The 22600-nt window shown below is 40.0% G+C and overlaps 2 protein-coding genes across 4 annotated transcripts in view; both read right to left on the bottom strand.

Annotated features, from left to right (window-relative positions):
• svilc (supervillin c) overlaps positions 1–13461 on the bottom strand; it is a 32316-nt gene extending 18855 nt beyond the window's left edge. The window contains exons 1-7 of the mRNA XM_088331641.1: positions 13343–13461; positions 10234–10512; positions 9651–9761; positions 7725–7895; positions 7617–7651; positions 4982–5043; positions 2263–2408 (exon numbers count right to left, since the gene is read on the bottom strand). Coding sequence (XP_088187767.1) covers positions 2263–2408; positions 4982–5043; positions 7617–7651; positions 7725–7895; positions 9651–9761; positions 10234–10460 — 752 coding nt within the window. The 5' untranslated portion in view covers positions 10461–10512; positions 13343–13461. The remainder of the gene's footprint in view (positions 1–2262; positions 2409–4981; positions 5044–7616; positions 7652–7724; positions 7896–9650; positions 9762–10233; positions 10513–13342) is intronic.
• Positions 13462–14861: 1400 nt separating this feature from the next.
• cdk21 (cyclin-dependent kinase 21) lies at positions 14862–21643 on the bottom strand. Of its 3 annotated transcripts, none has more exons than XM_088354303.1 (8): positions 21466–21643; positions 19445–19686; positions 18842–18974; positions 17698–17865; positions 17517–17626; positions 17399–17449; positions 15250–15382; positions 14862–15084 (listed from the first exon to the last, which is right to left on the bottom strand). In XM_088354303.1, the coding sequence occupies exons 2-8, from the start codon at positions 19681–19683 to the stop codon at positions 15007–15009; spliced, it is 912 nt and encodes a 303-aa protein (XP_088210429.1). In that variant the 5' UTR covers positions 19684–19686; positions 21466–21643; the 3' UTR covers positions 14862–15006. The 3 variants fall into 3 exon arrangements, with proteins under 3 accessions (XP_088210429.1, XP_088210421.1, XP_088210438.1); XM_088354295.1 differs by lacking the exon at positions 21466–21643 and adding an exon at positions 20984–21150; XM_088354312.1 differs by lacking the exons at positions 19445–19686; positions 21466–21643 and adding an exon at positions 20984–21180.
• Positions 21644–22600: the final 957 nt, after the last annotated feature.

Genomic DNA, 22600 nt, shown 5'->3' with positions numbered 1-22600 from the left:
TCCTCAGACGAAGAGGTCTCCGCGTAGCGTGCTTAAAAAGGGAACATAAACCAATCAGGGAGCGCATTCCAGCGCGTCAGATGATTACCCCATGTGGCTCCAATTAGGTAATCATGACAGAACCCCCCCTCAAGGGACGGCTCCAGAAGTCCCCCAGGAAAAAAAAAAAATTTAATCCAAGACACGTCACAGGGAAACACGGGTAATCGGGGAACTATGTAACAGCACAGTACCTCTCAGAATCCCTCCAAATGGAGGGAAGCCCCCTCATCAGCATCCGAAGGGGCGGCAGAGGGTGGTTCCGGAGGGCAAACAGGAAGAATCAGGACCGGCGATTCAGACAGGACAGGCAGAATCAGGACCGGCAAAAACAGGAGAGTCGACTCAGGACCGGCAAAAACAGGACAGGCAGAATCAGAACCGGCAAGACAGGAGAGTCGACTCAGAACCGGCAAACAGGACAGGCAGAATCAGAACCGGCAAGACACGAGAGTCGACTCAGAACCGGCAAACAGGACAGGCAGAATCAGAACCGGCAAACAGGACAGGCAGAATCAGAACCGGTAAACAGGACAGGCAGAATCAGGAGAGTCGGAATCAGGACTGGCCGGAGAGTCGAAGTCGGACTGGCAGGCAGGGGAGTCGAAGTCGATCTGGCAGGCAGGGGAGTCGGTCTGGCAGGCAGGGGAGTCGAACAGGCAGGCCAGAGAGTCGAACAGGCAGGCCGGGGAGTCGAACAGGCAGGCCGGGGAGTCGAACAGGCAGGCCGGGGAGTCGAACAGGCAGGCCGGGGAGTCGAACAGGCAAGCAGCGGAGTCGAACAGGCAAGCAGCGGAGTCGGACTGGCAGGCGTCAAATCCTCCCGGGACCGCATTCGAGGCACAGCATATCCTGCGCTGAATGAATTAGCCAATTTCGCCACGTCAGAAATGACCTGCCGAACTGCACATTCTAAAGGGGGAATGCGCTGCTGGTTCTGGCTTTCATAGTCGTCAGGGGGCATTCGTACGAACGCGGGGTCCATTCTGGTCGGAGGATTCTGTCAGGGCGGACCAGAACAGAGCAGGAGACCCCAGAGCGTTCGTTACAAGTCTTTTATTTGGGGAAGCGTACAGGGTTAGCGGGAGACGCGTTGACCGTCGAACGTCAGCAGCAACGCCGTGAAGGCAACTTCGGGACACGTAGCCAATCGTAGCGTGGGACGGAAGCAGGTCGAGTTTACCGGGACTGGAGAGAAGATCGTAGCGTGGAACGGAAGCAGGTCGGATCGGAGGCAGGCAGAATCAGGTAAACAGGTCAAAAAGACACGGGAAAATCAGGCGAGTCAAACGGGGTAAAAAGTATCCTCAGACGAAGAGGTCTCTGCGTAGCGTGCTTAAAAAGGGAACATAAACCAATCAGGGAGCGCATTCCAGCGTGTGAGATGATTACCCCAGGTGGCTCCAATTAGGTAAACATGACACATTTCTTGACCAACAAGTGTTTAAAAAATGTGTGTTTAGATATTTCATGTACTTAAGCTTTTATTTCAAATCGGTGTCTTTTTTTTAATGAATGAAGTTTTTTTCAATGGAATGGAATTCTAAAATATTTGAAAATCAATGCAAATATATTGGATAAACACAAATAGATAGACACAACTTTCTTTCTATATATTTTGTGTAGCGTATATTCCGGGTTATAAGACTCACCTCAAATCTCAGGATTGGCCAGAAATTTTATAGCCCGGTACTCCTTATATAACGCATAATACGGTTAATACCCACCCAGAAATTTTACAGTAGGTGTGGGTTATTACACAAGGTTTTACAGTATACTTCCGTATTTGAGTAATGATTGGTCAATATAGCCGTGAGGGCACCGACACGTAATTACTGGACAGATGACGTATGAAAAATTATTAGAGCTTATCTCATTACAACACAATTTTTACTCACGGTGCCAGAAACTTTGATTTGCATAGTGCATTCAGATAGGTTAAACTTCTTCACCTGTGCATCAATAACGTTACGTAAGACACAAGCAGAAAACAGAAAGTCTTTCAATAAAATACTACACAAGCTCTTTTATGTACGTATACATATTTAACTGAGAGGTTTACACTTGGTACCTCTTATTCTAGTCTCAATCGTCCAGTGCGCCTTTCGTTTGAAAAACATATGACAAATAAGTAATTTCTGGGTGTGCACCTTATAACCCTGTGCACTATATAGTGCGTAAAATACAGTACTTTTCTTTTCAGTGTGGCCCCAAGCAGCTCACCTGACAGCGGCCATCATGTCACAGGTGATTGGCTGTGTAAAAAAGCGTAGCTCATTGCTCCGGCGCTGGCGGCGCTCGTAGCGGGAACTTCCCGAGCGCGGCTTGGTAAAGGCTGATGCTTCAGGGGCCGCAGTCTTCTCCAGCTCCTGTGTTGTAACATATCAACTGTATTAGATCGGCTGGAAAAATGGATTGGACCCTCTGGTCCTGTCCTCACATGGTGTGTGTTAGAGACAGTGATAAGACCTCTGAGCTTTTTAGTGTTACCTGTGATCAGCAGGGCACAGTATTACGTCCCCTCATTTTCAGCATTTGTATGCTTCCGCTAGGTGAAATTATTTGCATGTATAATATTAGTATCCATTGCTAAGCAGATGGCACTCAACTGTATCTGCCAATGGAGGAACTGCTGGGTTAAGTTGAGGAAGTCTGGAGGTGTGTCTCACTGAGATAAAAAGACAGATGTAATTATTGGTCCAGCTCAATTCCGCGACTTGTTCTTTCAAACACTGCTCTGAACCTTGACAAATGTATAATCACCCAGGGCGACTCAGAAATGTAGGTGTCACATTTGACGCTAGAATACTACTAGAATAGCTTGTTTCCATCTTTGCAACATTGATTTGCTCTATGTGTCCCAATCTGATGTTGAGATGATAATTCATGTTTTTTTTTTACCTCCATTTTGGTTGCTGAAATGTACTGCTTTTCTATCTCCCGATTGCTACCTCATGTGTGGCCCCTTCTTAAGGTTTCTTAATTGTTCCCATCCAGAGGTTTTTGAGTTTTTCCTTGGCTTCATTTGGGTTTCAGATCAGGAGATGTTGTAATGGTGGTCTGTGCAGTCGTTTAAAACTTTTTGTGACGAATACAAATAAACATGTCTTGACTTTTATTGATGGTGAAACCTCCATTCTACGAGCGGCTCCTAGAAAGTCACAGAGGCAAGCACACAAATTGTTGTTCTATTTGTAAGGAGCTGGCCAGACTAGGAAAGCAGCTGGTGGCTAGGCGGCGTGCATTTCTGCATAATAAAATGAGTGGCCCCTGTTTGGGTTACTCCCTCAGCCAACCTTCACTAAAAATAACCTGGTTGCCGTGATCATCAATGGCAACCCCACGTGTTTCACATTTTCACCTTGGTGGCTAAGGTGCTGCCATTTTTGCATACGACCAAATGGAGGAAATTAGGACATCACCTGTTGTGCCACATCATATCCTTCAACACCAACGTTGTAGGCGTGTGTCTGGGCGTCAATATGAGCAGCCGGAGTGGCAAATGTTAGGAGATATTTACTTGACATATATCAAACATAACATTGATAAAGTGCATGCTGAGTTTTTACAGCTGCTTTAAAACCCCTCTGAAGTTTTTGGGGGGCAGCGGGGATAAAGGGCACCATGCACAAATTTGACACAGAGGCTGAAGTTATATTTTAAGTGGCAGTCACAAGAAGAGAAGTTTGGAATGCTACTTGAAATTAAGTGAAAGCAGTGGTGGGCAACTATTTTGAGTCGTGGGCCGCATTAGGTTAAAACATTTGGCCAAAAGGCCGATCCTGGAGACGTATCAAATTTTCAAATAAATATTAGATATAAATGTTATTTTCAATATATTTGAATACTTTATAAATAAATATACATACAGACATTTAGATACATTTGTATTTCTCTTTCAATTTGTTTTGAAATAAATTAGTTTCATCAAATTGGTTTTCAAACGACAATTAAAGCAAAGTATTATATTAGGTCCATATTAAGTATTACTGGAGTTGTATTTCTGTTAGTATTTTTTGAAGTATTTGTGTAATTTATTTAGTATTTTTCTCAAGGATTTTTGTTGAATTTACTTTTGTATTTTTGTGGTAAGTCAATAGTTGATTTTTTTGAAGTATAGCTTTTGTATTTTTGAAGTAGTACTGTAGGTATATTTTTCTAGTATTTCTGTCATTAAATATCGGTAATAGCATTTTTTGTATTATAGTAATACCGTAGTGGTATTTTTGCAGTACTGTAGAAGTATTGTAGTATTTCCAAAGTAGCATTTTTTTAATTGTATTGTAGTGTTTTTCTGGTAGCATTGTAATATCTTAGTAGTGTTTCTTTATTATTTTTGTAGTACTACGGTTTCCTACCACATTCCAAAAACATGCATGGCAGGTTAATTGGCCGGTCCAAATGGTCCCTAGGTGTGAATTTGGAGAGACTTGTCTGTCCCTGAGTGCCCTGCAACTGGTTGGCAACCAGTTCAGAGTATCCTCTGCCCATTGCCGAAGACAACTGGAATGGGCTCCAGCACCCCCGCGACCCTACTGAAGATGCGCGCAAAGATAATTGAAAAATAAATGATGTTGCTGTATATTAAAGTGCAACTGAAAACCAGTACTACAAAACTCAAGACAGATCACAGACTACAGAGACTCAAAGTAACCAAACACCACCATATTTTTTTAAGGTGAAGATCCTCACAAAAATGGCCGGCTTGTTAAAACATTTCTAGTGCCTTAAACTAGCAAAGTCCTAAAGTTATGTTCCTTAATGGTGAGCTTTTTGGATAATTGAGCTGAGTACCAAGAGAACTTAAAATTAAAATCCACGAAAGCAAGCATCCTCCATTAATAAGAATGTGACAGTATATAGATGGTTGCCCAACCCACAGAGTGATGGGGAGTTTATGAATAGAGATGAGTGTCCTCTTCCCGAAACAAGAGTTACTTACTTTAAATAAAGACATCTTGGCGGCCACGCTCATCTGGGCTCTTTCGTCTGTTTGTACGTCAGCTGATGGAAAATGGAAAACACCAACAGGTAAGACTTTTAGTTAACTCTAATTCATTCATTAAACGCTCTTCATGTTGGGTCCCCAGTCAAACTTCTCATCCAAAAATTGAGTATTTGAAAAGTGATTAACGCCTCGTAATTTGAGAAAAGTACAACATTTTAAATTGTTTTCTTAGCTATTTTTTTTTACAAACTTAGTGGTCAGCAACCACTGGGCTGCAAACCGGTACCAGGCAGAGGCTCATTTGGTGCCAGGCCGCAATCCTGGTACCAGGTGGTACCACCTTAGCCACCAAGGTGAATCAGGTACCAAATGTCCTGAATGTTGACAAAACTAAAGAGATCATTGTCGACTTTAGGAAAAACCAGCCCAACCATGCCCCACTTTGCATCAACAACAAGGCTGTGGAGGTTGTCAGCAGTATCAAGTTCCTAGGGGTGCACATTACAAACAAACTCACCTGGTCCGTGAACACTGCATCACTGGTTAAGAGGGCACAGCAGCGCCTGTACTTCCTGCGGAGGATGAGGAGAGCCCACCTGCCCCCACCCTCCCTCATCACATTCTACAGGGGCACCATAGAGAGTATCCTGACCAGCTGTATCTCTGTGTGGTGTGGAGGCTGCAGCGCTACCGACTGGGGTAGTGTGAGGAGGGTAACGAGGACAGCAGAGAAAATAATCGGGACTACACTTCCCTCCATTCAGGACATTGGCCAGAAGCGCTGCCTATCCCATGCTAAGAACATTACCGGGGACCCCTCTCACCCCCATCACGGACTGTTCACTCTGCTAGCCTCTGGGAAGAGGTTCTGCAGTGTGCGGTGCAGGACCACCAGGCTCCGCAATAGTCTAGTCCCCCTGGCCATTAGACTGTTAAATGGTCAATCTAACATATAGTTAACTTAAATCTAAACGGCTGCTAAATCTGACTTTTTGCACTACTGGCAGTTTTTTTATAGCTTGCCACTCATTGCACATTGCTCTCTGCACTATGGTAATTACAGCGTTATTGTTACAGTGTTAATGTTACTGTGTACCTGACTTGTTAACCTGACTGCTCATTATGCACATCTGGTTAGCTACTCTTCTTGCACTATCGGCACTATGGTAAAATACTATACGTAGCCAATTACAATACAACTTTATTTATATCTGTACATTCAAGGAAACTGTGGGGGTCAGATGCATCGACATTTCGTTCTGTATACACGTGTACTAGAATGACAATAAAGTAGATCTGAATCTGAATCTGAACAGTAATAACATCACCCGGTTAGCTTACTTTCACATGCGGTCTATCAACCGTCTTTGCCCCTCCCTTTCCCCCCTACACCACTGCCATCCCTGTCCATAGCCTTGTCACCTCACGCCTTGATTACTGCAATTCCTTCCTATACAATTTACCTCAAAAGTCTCTTCATGAACTTCAGCTGGTCCATAACTCTGTCATCGCCAAAACCCCCTATCGCCAACACATTACCCCCATCCTTCAGCAAATCCACTGGCTCCCAATCAACCATAGAATCAATTACAAAATCCTTCTCTACACCTACACGGCCCTTTATAACCTTGCCCCTCCCTAATTCCTCCGTAATTAAGCCACCCTGACCACCTTCAAATCCAAACTCAAAACCTACCTCTTTAGACTTGCCTTTTCATGATCATCTGCCTAACTTACGGCCCCCTTTTTAACTCTACTTTGTTTTAATTTGCTATTTATTACTTACTTCTTTTTATTCTTGTTTTACTGATGTTTGGTATTCGGTGTACAGCGACCTTGGATGTCCTGAAAGGTGCTTTGTAGAATTTATTATTATTATTATCATTATCATTATAATAGAGTATTTATTTGTGTATACACGCATTTTTTAGAGTTTGGGTGCATGTTATCCTAAAGTTTTACAGTAGTTTATAACCATGATTGAGCAAAAATTGAAAAATATCACTGACCACATATGCACAGCATTGGAAGCATGTCTGACTATATTCTCATGGACTGGCCCAAAATAAACATTTCTAATAATAACAAAAATAATATTTATGATAATAAGCCACATCCACTGTGTAACTACTAAGGGAGCAATTGGCTGAGGTTGGCAAGTATTATATACGTAGAAATGTTTTTTATTTGAAATTTAATAATGCAATAAAAACAAAATGTTATGGATTATTTTATTATAATTATTTAGCAAAATAGGAGTTAACTGATATCAATACTCAGCTTTGAGTAGTTTTGTGACTGATACGAGATACCCGTACATCTAGTAGGTCAAATTTGCTCTACTACAAAAAAGACATGTAACTTTAAATGAATGCCTCAATACCAACTCAATGTTTTTCTTTTAAATTGGACGATTTTTTAGTTCCCCGATGAGTACCAATATCATAAATTAAAGCGTATATCGGCAACAACACCAACCATACTTGCACACTTGCACACTTGAACTTGTTTCAATTTAATTTTAAAACTCAAATATGGCCCTTGAGAACCAATGTGTACCCATGCCACAAGAAGTGAGACAGCATGCTGTGATATTCTTATTGGATTCTCAGGTGTCAAGTGTGTTTACCTTCACGAGTCTCCTCTTGCTTAGGTTCCACCATCCTAAAAGAGATCACAAGGGTAGGCTACAATCCTAGTTGAAAAATAGAAAAGTCTTTCTTTGTGCTGAACTCACCTGCCACTCTCTTCCATTTCATTGGCTGTGATGGGCTGAGTCTTAAAACGCTCGCTGTTTTTGCGTGCGCCTCCCGGCCCGCTGACGACGTAACGCCCGGTTCGCCGGCGAGCCCCATCCGATCCTGCGGGGTCCAGAGAGGATGCTGGTGGGAGCCTCTCTTCTCCACACCTATATACAAAGAGAGAGACTGTGTATGCAGTGATGTTTATTTAAGAATACTTACTGTAAAATTGTATTTTCCGGACTATAAGGCACATCCAAAACTCCCAGATTAGCCAGAAATTGTAACACGCGCCGGTGCACTTTAGATGTGGGCAAAATTGGAAATGTGTCACCATATTAGAGCAGTTATTGAGTAGTCGATAGACAGTATCACTGACCACAATTTCATAAGAATGGCGGCAATAAGGATCAATATGGATAGCAATATAAAAAGCACCTAATCAAAACCATCAGCCTGCTAGTGACAATAGTGGCTGTTCTTAATTGCGCAACATTGAATGCTATAGGAATAAAACCCGGATCTGATCATAAACAGCACTGGATTGTATCCACGAGACCACTAGGAATACAGCCGACATATAAAAAGGCATTACCTCTTATCTCAGTATCACATTATTTTTAGTTCCAGTATTAGATATGTTAAGTCAAGTCAAGACATGTATATTTGTTCAGCCCTTAAACACAAGGAGACTCAAAGGGATGCACAGACCACAGATTATTGCAAACTACAGGCTATTTGTATTTTTCAGGAAAATACACTGGACACTGTATAATGCACGGCATAAAGTAGCCCTAGAAAAGCCTCATCTAGTGCAGAATTTACAAAGTATTTCCCAAAATAGCAATCTTTATCTGATCATTTTTGTTTTTGGGGGGGTATTTTACCAAGGAAACCAAATTTTCAGTTTTTGGGTTCATTTTCAAACTCGAAAAATGTGTGTTTAAGCATTGCATACAAACTGATCAATTTTAAGTGGAAAAAAAAGTTACTTTAAACATTGGAAATCGTTGGAGTGCATAGAATGTTGTTTCACCTTTTCTCAGCTCAAACTAAGCATGGTACGCCGCAAACGTTTTGAATATGTACACGCGTGAGTTTATTTATATCTTCCGGCACGAATGAATTACTCCCCACAACGACGTTCTCCTTATTCAGTTAAGAACAATCAAATTACTTTCCACAATGCCTTTTTCGTTATTCAGTTCAGAATCTCATACGCTTCAAAAGAGGATTTTGCAAGTTGGCTGTACCATGGACAGGTTAAATGTCTGACAATATTCTCGCGGCACGGCACAATAATAACACCAACAATTTGGTACCATGATTAAAAATAGTGTTATGATGAGGTAGGACCTAATGCCTTTTCATGAGTCATCTGTATCCCATGGGATCTAGGGGACAGGACCTGGCGCACTCCACATCACAGTCTGGGTTCAATTTCCTTTGCAGCCAATGCTATGTAATTGTGAGCAGTGATATATTCCCTCCAACTCTGGCACTTTTTTTATATTTCTGCAACCATATCCGTTTACAAAAGTTTTAATTACGTGCGCCTTATAGTCTGTTGCGCCTTATACACCAAAAAATATCAAAAAGAGATTTTTTAGGGTCAGCCTTATAACCTCGTGTGCTTTATAGTGCAGTTAATACAGTAATTTAGTTTGAATATTGCAAGCAATACTGCTAGAATCAATTACATATAAAAATTCAGTCTGTGATTATGTTGATATCATATAACAGTAACCGAAAGCATAAAGGCAAATAAAATGCAATAAAATTACCGCAGAATCCTGAAAATAAATAATTTCATGTCAAGAATCTGGAAGAGAAGCTTGATTTTGCATGTGGGCATGTCATTTTGACAAGGGTAAAACTTGAATACTGGTTATATGAAATACTACTACTTTTATGCTACTTACACTTTGTCCGGCATGGCTGTGTTGCCTACTTGCTGCAAAAGAGCACTCCTCAGCTGCCCCACTGAAACCCTAGTGCAGAGCTGCTGTTGCTGCTGCTCAATGTGATCGTTCCTTGGAAAGGGAGTTGAGGTGCACACATTAATAAAATAAATGATGTTGCCCAGTACTACTTCTGCTAATGAATAATGAATGACAGTTGAGCAGAGTTGCATGCTTTGCAGATTTCATATTGCTAAGTAAAAGTGAAAGTTGACTTAGGGATAAAATGAATAAAAAAATCAGTCAATACTCAGTCAATCCACACTATAGCTCCTTTCACAAGTCATAAGTATGAAACATGAATATTTTGTTTGTTGGTTTGTTTGTACATGATTCAATTGTTTGTTTGTTTGTACATGATTCAAATTGAATCTTTTCTTCCGGCACCGTCACGAATGGCAGCCACTCCAGCAGCTCCCGTGTTATTTTCGATTGTTCTCGATTGTTCTCAGCTCAGGGATGCTGCTGGAAATGTGAATTTCCCTTCGGGGATGAACAAAGTATCTATCTATCTATCTATCTATCTATAAGTATCTGGACTCACCCTGTGGGGCAGGTGGATTCCATGGAAATGTCAGATGCGTTTGATAAACTGTGCGTCTTGCTTTTGACGCCTTGGCAAGTTGGGTCTTTTGTTTTTCCAGAGCCGCTTTTTTGGTGGGGTTCCAAATACTCTTCCATATGTCCAAAACGCTCAGCCAGTTCTCTCCTCCTCTCTGCCTTGTAGCGGGCGATGCGCTCTGACCGGGGCTCCAGGACCAAGTCCTCCATGGTGCCCCAAAAAGAGTCACTTCAGCTCTAAACCATATCCAGTGTGGATAACCTACAAGAAAGATACATTTAATGTTGAATGTATCCCAATCTTAATGCACCTTCCTCTCTTTATCTCTCTCTCAGCTCTCAAGCACTCTGGAGCTTTGCTGTAAACTGAGACTGAACAGTGTCAAGCTGGAATCTCCTGTTGCGCTGAAAGGCAATACCCAACTCTTCCCTCTGGGTTCATGAGTCCGCGGGTCCTTTATGCCAAGTCTTCAGTAACACTAGCTAGTGTCTAACCAACATCGCCAACAAACCTCATCACCTTCACTCGGTTCTATGAAGGCCATCACAATCTAAATTATTTTTTGACAAGGTTTCTCCTGATATAAATGTGTTATATCAATTTTTTTTAAAGTTATTATTTAAAAGGAGACTAAATGCTCCGAAAGTAGGCACTTGAATCAAAGGTCTGTATTCCCAAAAAAACACCGCCCCATCTGAACAAAACTCAATAGCAAATGAATGTGTTTTAAATGACCACATTTCACAGTATGAGATGCCCATAATACACGTTAACAAAATGGGGAAAAAGTGGACATTCAGACAGAGTTAAAAAATGTTGTCCTTTTGAAACTCCAGGGAGACCACAATGTTTGGATGTTCAGAAGGTCACATTTTCTTGTTACTAAAGATGTGATACTTAGGATCTAGTATATTTTTACACTCTGCTGGCCATGAATGCCGAGGTCCACCTCATCCCTGAAGAGGGTCATGATGAATTGCACAAAAACAGAAAAACATCAGGGACTAGATGATGAAGGTGCTGTATCCAAGTCAGATCAGGAGGATTCTCCTGCTACCATGGAAACCAGTCGATTCTGTTTCATGTTGGGGTGAAAACGGTAAACCCCCAAAAAACGGCCTGAAGAGGAATGGGCAGGGCCAGGGTGCACTTGCTCAAGACACACCACAGGAAGATGCCTTACCAGGCGGGTAAGGCATCTTTGAACTGAGAAACAGTGTACACCAATGAGGCTCACTTGAGTTGATAAAATATTAATGAAACTTACCTTTATCCGTTGAATTTTACTATGAAATGATCTGTGAACCACACTTCATAAAACCTCTTTGAAGTCAGTTTTTTGGGAGACCACACTCAATGGCTCTTCAATCTCTAAATTTTGATCCAATTTCAAGCAAGCTAAATTTGTATTAGGCTCCCAGGATATAGTATTACTATGTCCACACAGCCAATGAGCTAGAGTTGTTTTAAAACTGATAAAGTGAAAAAGTGTGATAGTGTCATGTCATAAATTAAGATTAACAAACAAATAAACCTGTTTGCTTTGCGACATGTCTCGCGGCAACGAGGTCATAACACACCACAAGTGGCTTTGACTTCAATCCACATTATAAATAACAGCAATCCAATTGGTGTGGGTCTGTGTGAGAGCATTTGTTGGTCAGTGTGTGTGATTTCCCAAACTCCGGCTGTCAGCATTCCTGATATTTTAGCCTCAGTGCAGGAAGCACAATAGAACAAAAGAGGCATGAGCTGCAGACTTAGCACCAGCCAAAGCTTCTGTCTGCAGCACAGGTTGCAAAACGTATTTGAAGAGCCAAAGTTGAGCTAACGATAATTAATAAAGGTAAATATTCAATTTAAGAACAAAAAAATATATGACCCATCCTTGAGAGGACAAATGAGGATTGATTTGATCATCATGAGGCAGGACAATCAACTCTAGTTGAGTTTTGGATAAACCTTCAGCAATGAGATGGTTACTTTTAATTGGGCACCATATAACTCTGATTGACAAGCACAGAAAATCATCTCTCAAAATTTAGAATTGTGTCATCAAATACCTTTAAACTAGTTTGATCCACCAAATGATCAACTCAATTATAGGGTAATATTCAAGCAGTGAAACAAGGTTCACGGTTCATGTAAAACAAGGACAAACCCTAAAGGCTCAACAATATATTTATAGAATGTAGAAAAACAGACACCAAAATTACAATAACGGCTGTATATAGCAGTAAAATTATTCACCACCAACCCAACTTTCTATGAAGCTCATCAATAGTTTTAGATTCCATACGGCACAAATAACACTCAAGTAAAGCACAAACTGTAAAATGTAAGCATTGATAAACTAAAATGAATGTCAGTAATATAGACAATTCACATATAAATTGCCATATTTCAAGTTTGACTTGTAACTTTAGACAAGGCGCAATCAAAGACTGCAACAAGCGGTACATATAAAAAAAGAGACAAATGATTCTTATTGTTGACTTACTCTACTCTCCAACCCCAGCCGGGGGGAAAAAAACAAACACATTTACTCAGATGACCCTAAAGTACATATTAATAGGAACCAATTAGGTTATGGAGAATAGTTTGAAAACATTTCCAAATGTTTGAATAGTAATTACAAAATATTGTGTTTGAAATGATTATTGCTAAATATGTGACCATTATTTTGTCTTTGTTCTTTCAAATCTAAAATCATTCTCTTCTATATTCTTTACATTCAATCATTCATTCATTGGGGCTGAAATGTTTTTAAGAGTGAATGGTTTAACTCTTTTCAGTCTTGATACATGCAGTTGATTAAAGGTTTGCAAAATAAAAGAAAAAAATTGTACTCAAACGTATACCATTCTTGATCAGATTTGAGTTAGCTTACTAAAAGCACCACTGTATTTACCAGCAGGTCACTTCACGACATGGTACAGTCAAAAAATAACCAGTTAAGCAACAGGCCAAATTACCAACGGTAACTTAATAACAGATGATAGCATCTACATTCAATGATTCAATTACTTATTCTGAAGCCTCTCCAAGCAGGTTTTTTTCTTCTAATGAAAGAACAAATACTTTTACTTACATGCGTGCAGTAAGCGCAGGAACAAGCTCCTCCCAGGGGCCAGCTAGTAGTTGACACTGACAGCTTGCTCCAAAAGTAGTCAGCCAGTATTAATGGTGGGTGGAGCACGGACAGCACACGTGGATGAAGGATAAAAATAGACGGACATATCGGGGTGTGTCTCGATCCATGTTTAAGGGAAAAATGAAAGAAACAGATAGCTGCAAAAGTATTACTTCAAAGCGTCTAGTAGAGTCCTGCATTTAGTTGGAGAAAGTGACGACTGCGAGGTAAATCGCCCATAGTTATATTCAAAGGTGCTGTACAGGTTTTTGGAACGTTTTTACTCGCGGACGCCATCTTCTGGCTTCTGTCATTATTGCAGCTTCTGCCAATTGCATTATATGCATGTGCAAGTAAATGCATTTTACACACGCTTGAATAAACTTTGTTTTATATTTTTGGGTTTGGTGTAGCTTTTGGACTGTACTTGAAACAGGGCTTTTCTTACTTTCCCCATTTTCATCCTACACTAACAAAAAAACTGCAGAGATGACGGGCATATAAATTTAACTTATCTTCTTTTTCTGTTTGAAGTCTTTATTACTCTATTCTTTATTACTCTATTCTTGTTTCATGTTTCACAACATTGATATCAATGACAATAAAGATAATTCAATCCAATAAACAGTATTACGAGCATTTTTTTGGATAATAATCCCATATATATATAAAATAACAACATATCCTTGCATTACTATGTTGTTGCTATCTATTTACCAGGTACATTTTTATTTTTGGAAGTAGGGTTTAATAGACTCAGTCAACCACTAAAAGAAATCATTTTATCTGAAAATCACAATGAACCAGCACTGGTTGGGCTATTTTCAGAACATTTGCGGGCACCTCAACTGTCCTCAGAGGGCATTCTGGTGCACGCAGGGACCACATTGGAGACCCTTGCCCAAAACTAAATATCATGTCAGTACGCAATAGACCCGGGTGTCAAACAAATAACGCACAGATTTTAATTAGACCTGCGAGAAAAGGCTGAGAATAGCGCAAGACGAAAACTTGCTGGAGTTTTAAATATGTTCACTTGATGTCGCCAAAGCCAGGCGCAAAAGCAACTTAAGCTGTATTAATTTATTTTGCTCTTTCCCTATCTCTTTCTCTCGTTTTCTTTTTCTTTCTGTCTCTCTATTTCTCTTGTTCTTTCCTTCAGCAATTTTTCCTTCTCTTTCCTTCTCCCCCTTTTTTCTATTTTCTTCTCATTATTGTTTTTTCTCTTTCTCCTTTTCTTCTCTTTGGATCTGTTTTTTCCCCTCTCTTTCTCCGTCCCTCTTTTTTTTCTTTTTTCTCTTGCTGTTTTTCTTTCTTACTTTTCTCTCTCTCTCTGATTCTCTCTCTCTCTTTATCCCCCACCTTTTATTTGGCATTTGCTACTTCTCTCTTTCTTTCTCTTTAATCTACTAGTCTGGCCCTGGTGTGAGTTTTTTAAACCATGTGGCCCCCGAGCTAAAATGACAATACACTTGAGCCTTTTTAAAATTGTGGGCTGAAAGCCACCTTTAATGTTTTTTTCCATTCCATAACTGTACTGCTGTCTTTACTCCTCTTCAACGCAACACAATAATAAACTGTTCTAAACAAAAGATAATAACAATGACAGTGAATACTTTCCCTCAGTGCTGGCTGAAGAAAGGGTGAGCGAGTGCCCTGGCAGCCGAGATGCGTTTGCTTGGTGCGAAGGTCAAACATTGCTGCAGATAAGCAAAACAGAAGATAACGTTTAAACTGGGGGACATTTTAGATTTGTTTCATAGAAATACCAATTTCAAGTTGATACTTGACAATTGCTTTTTGTTTTCCCCTCAAGAATTCACCAAGCATTTCTCACTATTGTGATTTTTTTTTCATTAGCGCACCAACAGAAGATCTTTATCAGAGGGGTCCAAGGAGTCCAGCAGCAGGGAATTGGGTCTCTTGGGCCCTAGGTTGAGTGAGTAGGAGACAGGACTGTTCTTGGGCCACTCGTCCTTGCTTGGCAAACCAATCAATCTAAAGTAGAAAAAAAAATGTAAAAAGAATAACCAGAAATTGAAAGTGACATTGAAAATTTGCAGGTAGGCTTCTCTTTGCAGACTATATATCATCTGAGAGGTTTGATATCCAATCAAATCGTGTAACTTAGGAGTTTTGCCTTTATGAATAGGTTTTGTGTATGTGCTTTATAACTAGTTTTAAAAATGATTCTAATTGTTTTTTTTTTTAAGTTCTGGGGTAGAAGAGAAGTTTGCTGATATTTCTGCACAATATGTTAAATAAAGTAAGATAAGTGAAAAAATAAAAGATAATGTACATGGAGCTTTTTTTTAAGGCGTTGCACTAAAAAAAGATACGTGACTGGTCATTTTGTGCTTTGACACTGCTACACATGGTTTATTCATTGACTCTTCTAACGCAACCAATGAAAACTACTAATGAATTATCACAATGACCACATTTTTTACATTTGAATTGTTAAAAAATATCCAAAACAATAACATGGGGTTTTCAGAAAACTAACTATTTCATAAGGAATAAGCATGATGCAAAAACTGCTTACCTTGCAGTGAATAGTTTGCTAGACGACAAAGCATGTCTTTTGTCATTTCCAACGTTTTTGAACATGTTTTGTCTCAATTTTACATCTTGCACAAAGTTTGCAAAGATGCTGCTATCTTGAGACTGAGCTTAACTGTACTGATGATACATTTATAAACAACAACAAAAAAACATTGCTGAAAGCAATGAATGTATATTATGTTTTATACTTAGTGCTTCAGTGAAAAGACATTGCAAAGAGTTCAATTCAAAAGCTTCCATTACAATTGTTAAGGTGTAGACCAGGGTTCGGGAACCTATGGCTTGCAAGGCCATATAGGTCTCTTTTCTTGAGTACATATGGCTCAGAGATAAAATTGAACTTGTGCAATTATTTTGTATATTGTTACATGCAGAGCCAATGTCGCACATGCGAAGCCAAGGCAATACTGATGTACAGAGGTTTCGGTCCAGTATCTTTGACACCATTTTAACTATAGTTTACAGTCAAGGTGTCACACAAAAAAAAAACCCGTTATGGCTGTAAATCTTGAACTAATCATTAAATGGAAGCTCATTAAACAATCTATGGTCATCGTTGAGACGCTTTATAAAAAGCCACAGAAAAAGTTTTAACCCCAAAAATATTTTTACCCAAAATCTCTAGCAAAGCACCTGGAGCAATTCGATCGGATGAGCGGTAGGAATAGACAGAACTATACACAGGGCGCGCACACTCTTTCTACTCGCCCACCACTGTCTGCACTGAAGGTAAAAACATAGGTATTCTCATTTGCAGTATTTTGTGACATTTTTACAAAAGAACTTTGCTTGCACCTCGTTTTGAAACCATTATTTAGGACAGAAATTGCAGTCAAAATAAGCCTCAACACTCTTAAGGAACTGCATAAGGGAGACTAATTTTAAGTGGTATATTTATATTGATATGGGACGCAGTGAAATGTAATATGCTGAAGAATTAGTTTGTGTTTGGAGACCAGGTTTAGGGGCTTTGTTGAATTTTGTCTTCAAATATATGTTGTGGCTCTCTCACTTAAAAAAAATCAACATATTTTTGCTTTTATGGCTCTTTGTATATATTTTTATTTTCTTTCAGTATGTGGTTATTTTAGAGACGTTTTAGGGGGTAGCTTATATGCTACAGTATGTAGGCTTATATGCGATGTGGGCTTATATGTGACTACTAGAAGTTGTTTTGGTTTTGCTGGTCATTTTGGATTATTTAAAAGAGTGAATCGATTCTTCTATGTCTGCTTTAAACTGCACAATACTTTCATTGGATACATTTGAGAAGTGGAATCTTTTTTTTCTTGCTTTGGGTTGCAGCTTGTCTATAGGGTGGAATGGTGGTTCCTGAACAGTTGAGGACCTGTCGTTAACGATGACGGCTTTACTGATCTGGCTATTTTGCATAATCTTTTTTGGGAAAGAGGCTTTTTTAGTAGAAATGAACAACTAACAAATACTCACTCAAAGATCATTTGCAGCTGGTGCGCCTCACTAAATCCGTTGAAGAGCGGCCTAAAGGATGAGTGTCACAATGTCAATGTGTCGTCTTCATGTCAAAAGTAAAAAGCGAAGCGCTTACTTGAGCAGGAGAAGCTCAGCAAAGACGCAGCCGGCGCTCCACAAGTCCACAGATGACATGTAAGAAGATTGAAGCAGCACTTCTGGAGCTCGGTACCACAATGTGACAACCTAGAACGATACAATAAAACTTCACAAAATAACACTTGCTGTGAAAAACATTATGAAAATGTTACACTTACACCGGGTGTGAGGGCCATGTTGAAGGTGTACAATCGAGACATGCCAAAGTCAGCGATCTTAACCAGGCCAGTGCTGCTGATCAGGATGTTTGGCGGCTTGAGGTCACGGTGCAGCACCATATTAGCATGAAGAAAGTCCAGGCCGTGCATCAGCTGCAGCATCACCGTCTGAAAAATATTCTTACATAAGTCCCATTACAAAAAAAAACTGTATGAGAGTGTGATCGTGCCGACTGTGTTGTATGATGCAGAGACTTGGAGCCTGAACGCAGATTTGTGAAGGAAATTAAATGTTTTTGAGATGAAGTGTTTGAGGAGTATGTTAGGAGTGACAAGATTGGATAGATTGAGAAATGAAATTGTGAGAGACAGAACTGAAGTAGTACTGGAACTGAGCAAGCGTGTGGATAAATTACTCGGTTGGTTTGGACACATGGAGAGGATGGATGAGGAAGGAATGTTGAAGAGGATCTACAGAGCAGAAGTAAATGAAGGGAGACCAAGAGGAAGCCTGCGATTCACGTGGATGGATGGTGTTATGAGTGCACTGCAGGAATAGTGGAAGCTAGAGCTCTTGTTGGTGATAGGAATGAGTGGAGAGGTGTTGCTAAAGCATAGTGGGATGTTTAGACGCATTCTAAGGGATGGGCAGGGCACCTGTATGATGCGGCAGGGGTAAACCAGTGAAAGCTGTCGGGCCCTGCTGTTGACCAGAAGAGTGTGTTGTGTCACCCTGACCCAAGTGACATGGCCGCTTTCTTGTGGCCCGTTTCAACCGGAGGGACGAAAGCATGACCAACTTGGGGCCGAGGTGCTTAACTTGTTTTCGTGTTTGGGCATTTGGGTTGGCCATGGTAAAAAAAAATTGTTTTTTGCTACTTTTCCCTTTCTGTGTTTTTGTCACTCCTCTTGAGGGATATGAATAGGGTAGATGATAGAAAATTGTATATTTATTTCAAAGGACTTACTTCATAGTAGATAAAATGTTAAGAGTAGATAAATCTTAATCTGTTATTTTGCCAGTACTGTCACTAAACATTTTCCCAATGGCCTTCATGATCTACGGTTAAAATAAAAAAGCAAAGGTCTTAACAAGGAAGAACATTGGCATATACTGTATACTGTACTATTTTTTTCCCTTGACCTTGATCTTGTCCCGGCTGAGTCCAGTTGGAGGAGCCACAGAAATGAAGGTGGACAGGTCCTGGTCGATGTACTCCATCACCACAGTTAGGTCAAATGTCTTGCCAACCAATGTGACTGTTGCGTCCAACAACCTGTGTTAATATAATTGTAGTTATGTATGTGTATTTTTTACAATAAGCTCATGTTTGCAGGGTAATATAACCATCAAGTCTTACATTTTGTATTGATCAAAAATCAATTTTCAGACATTGATTTTTTGTTCTTGTCCAATTCACAAAAGCAAAACACAATGAGGTTTTACAAAACATTTTTGTTGCGTTATTCTATGTCCGGGATTTGCCTAAATTGTTCTGAATCCTAAAGAAGGTGAATTGAACATTCTTTTTCATGAACTGGGTTAGTCTGAACTGAGTAAAATAAATACCGCTAATCTATGATTTTTTTGTCAATGATATAACGTGTGCTTGCTGCAAATTGTGATCTGGACTCAACAGTTTTCATCCTGCTATGAATGGGAAATCTTCCACAGCCAAGAAAGAAAAATGTAATTTAACAGTTAAATAATTCTGCAATTCCATACAAATGGTGTTGTCACTCTTACTTGACAATGTTTGGGTGTTGGAAGTGTTTCATCCTCTTCAGCAGCGCCACTTCGCGCAGTATGCATGGAGAGATGCCATAATTGTCCTCTATCGTCAACTTTTGGCTAAAGTGGAATTTCTTTATTGCAAGGAATTTCATACTCGTGCCCCCTGCCCTGGCCTTGTACACCTTTCCATAAGAACCCTGGCCAATTTCGGCCAGTAGGTCAAAGATCAGAGGACTTGTGCCTAGCTCCATCACCTAGATGTGACAAAGCATAGAAAGTTTAGATCAGGGGTCATCAACCTTTTTGAACCAAGAGTTACTTTTTTCTTTTTTTATTTATTAGCGAGTAGGGCTAACAGTTGGAAATGTATTTCTAAAATACCAACTAATGATATTACTAAGTTGCTACATTGTTATTACTATGTTTTACCTGTTCAGAATTATTGGAAGTCTTGTTAAAATAAGCACAGTCAACCACTGACACATTATTTAAAACAGGCTTATCATGTTAACGATATGTCAATGATTTCTCATGCCATTTAGAAATCAACTTCCCTAAAGAAAATCACAACAATCAATCACCAGTGAGCCATTTTCAGACCCAATCCATGGGCTACTCAGGTGCTCTTTAGGGGCCACGTTGGAGAGGCCTGGCTTAAATCACACACATGAATGAGTTTGTTGGGGATCTGCCCAAAATCTCATGCAACATTTATCACATACACAAAAAGACCTGAGGTTATGTTTTGAACCAAAGGTGCGACAATTACCCGGTACATATTTAAAGGAAGAGTCGAACTGGGTCCATTTTAAAAAAAATTCTTAATCAGAGGTCAAATATCCATCCATCCATTTTCTGCACAGCTTATTCTCAGTAGGGTCGCGGGGTTGTTGGAGCCCACCCCAGCCATCTCTGGGCAGTGAACACCGTGAACTGATTACCAGCCAGTCGCAAGGCACACAAAGAAAGACAACTCACCTGCTCATTCACACTTAGGGACGATTTGGACCGGCCAATTAACCCGACATGCATGTTTTTGGAATGTGGGAGGAAACCGGAGTGCCCGGAGGAAACCCACACAAGTACGGGGAGAACATGCAAACTCTACACAGGAAGGTTCAATCTCATGGCCTCAGAACTGTACCGCACATGCGCTAACCACTGCTCTGCTGTGCTGCGAGGTCAGACATTTGACCACCTTTAGCCTTTGCAGTTGTGCTGTTCTATAGTATTGTGTATCTTATGTATGGCTTTTTTCTATTAAAGCCACAGACATTTTGAATTAGCTGAGGAGAAAATGTTAACGTATGTGACATGAGATTATGGAGCATACCTCTCCCTTTTCAAATAAACGAAACTTGAAACTAATGAAAACGCATAGTATATATCAAGAATTACAGACATAATTTTAACCTGTGTGTATGAGTGTGCATGGAGATGGTGTAATAATAATTTTTAATTTAACGTAAAAAGTGGCAAAATTGAAGCATTTTAAATCTAATCACGTACCAGTTTTCTGTTGGTTAAGACACGCAGTATTCAAGTACCTACTTTTCTCGGCAAGAATCTGCAGTTGACTTAATTTGCTGGATATACGGTGGAGATCCCAGAACGTTTCTAAATGTTATCCCTAGAATTACCACCATGTAAATGCTAAATATAAAGGCATTCTTCAGTCCTAAATTTGAGACACAATAGCTTAATTTTTAGTCGCGTTAACTTTTCCTCTGCCACATTCAATATGGTGGAAACGCCAACATATTCATGACGTAGGCAGTATATTTGAATGTTTCTGGGCAATTTAGAACAGGGAGGGCCAATCAGGCTCAAGCGCTAACCTAGAGTAATAAGGTACCGGGCCCATTAGGGCAAATAACTTTCTAATAGAAACTACCGATATTTAAATAAAATTTTGGTTGTCTTGTCGAATGTCCTAAAATAATTTCCTAGTAAACTAGCTGCAGTCGACACGGCAAATTAACTGCGATACAGCATTGTACAGTACATTGCATTAAAACGTTTCATTTATTCACCTGATTGGGATGATTTCAATGATCTTTCTTCCGTGTTGCTGAAGACAAGGAAAAATGTGAAATCCCCTTTTCAAAATAAATAAATAAATCCTACACACTCCAAAACATCAATTGAACAACTAAATCAGAATAGCACAAAGTTAAAAAAAAAAAAATTGCTCATGTGAAGTGAACGCGTATGGCGTGTTGGCGCAGGTGCACAACGGGACTGTGACATCAGTAGTTTTTAAATTACGAAGCATTAGTTCCGATGTATGACCAAATAAGGTAAATATTATATTTAATTGCACTTTGCAAGCGTAAACCCACGGTCCCCGCTCCCAAGTTTACTTCAAAAATGAAGAACACTTGTGCAAACCTCTTGTTAAAGTCCCATTTTTTAAAAATATAAATTTATCTTTGTTTACTTTTTTTAGGGGAATGTCATTTACTGCATTAAATAAAATAAAAATTAAATACAGTATAGTGCATGCACCCCACACGGTGACATTCAGGTGTAGTGACTAAGGGGTGCTAGAACCTACCCTCCCGAAAAAGAAGTTTTGTTATCGTTGTTAAAAGGTGTGGTGCCTCGTTTGAGACATCCTTAAAAAAGCTGAAAGGTAAATATTTTCTCTTTTCAGTGGGTCTTAACAATGCCCGACACAGTTCAAATAGCCCCTTATGCTATTCATCCACTGCGCCAGTCTGTTTTCATCTTACTTTGAGGAGAGCTGTTTAGGATGGAACACATTACGTAGGAGGAATGGGGGTCGGGGAGTGCTGGAGAAGGACGTCATGCTTGGACCTGCAGGTTTTGTTTGGTTTCTATTTGTCAGTGTAGCATGAAATGGTGAAAGTAAGAAAAGGCCTGCTTCAAGTCCAAACGTAAATCCAAACCCCAAGATAAATGAAAAAAGAAGAGTTTATTCGAGCGTGTCTAAGGCTAGGTTCACACTGCAGAGCTTAATACTCAATTGCAATTGTTCGGTGAAATCCAAATGTTTTTGTGAGCTGCTATTTCCAATTAAATGCGAGTTGTCTGCTACCCGATCTTTTAGTGTGAACGCCTTATCCGTTGCATGCGCAGAAGAGGACATGTGATGTCACACGCGATGCAATCATGTTTGCGGAAATACTCATGGATGTTACCAGC

Source organism: Urocampus carinirostris, chromosome 1 (genome assembly GCF_059441175.1).
Source record: "Urocampus carinirostris isolate Australia breed hairy pipefish chromosome 1, RoL_Ucar_1.0, whole genome shotgun sequence".
Taxonomy (NCBI): Eukaryota; Metazoa; Chordata; class Actinopteri; order Syngnathiformes; family Syngnathidae; genus Urocampus; species Urocampus carinirostris.
The sequence above is the reverse complement of the archived record's forward strand: the minus strand, read 5'-3'. Positions and strand labels throughout refer to the sequence as shown.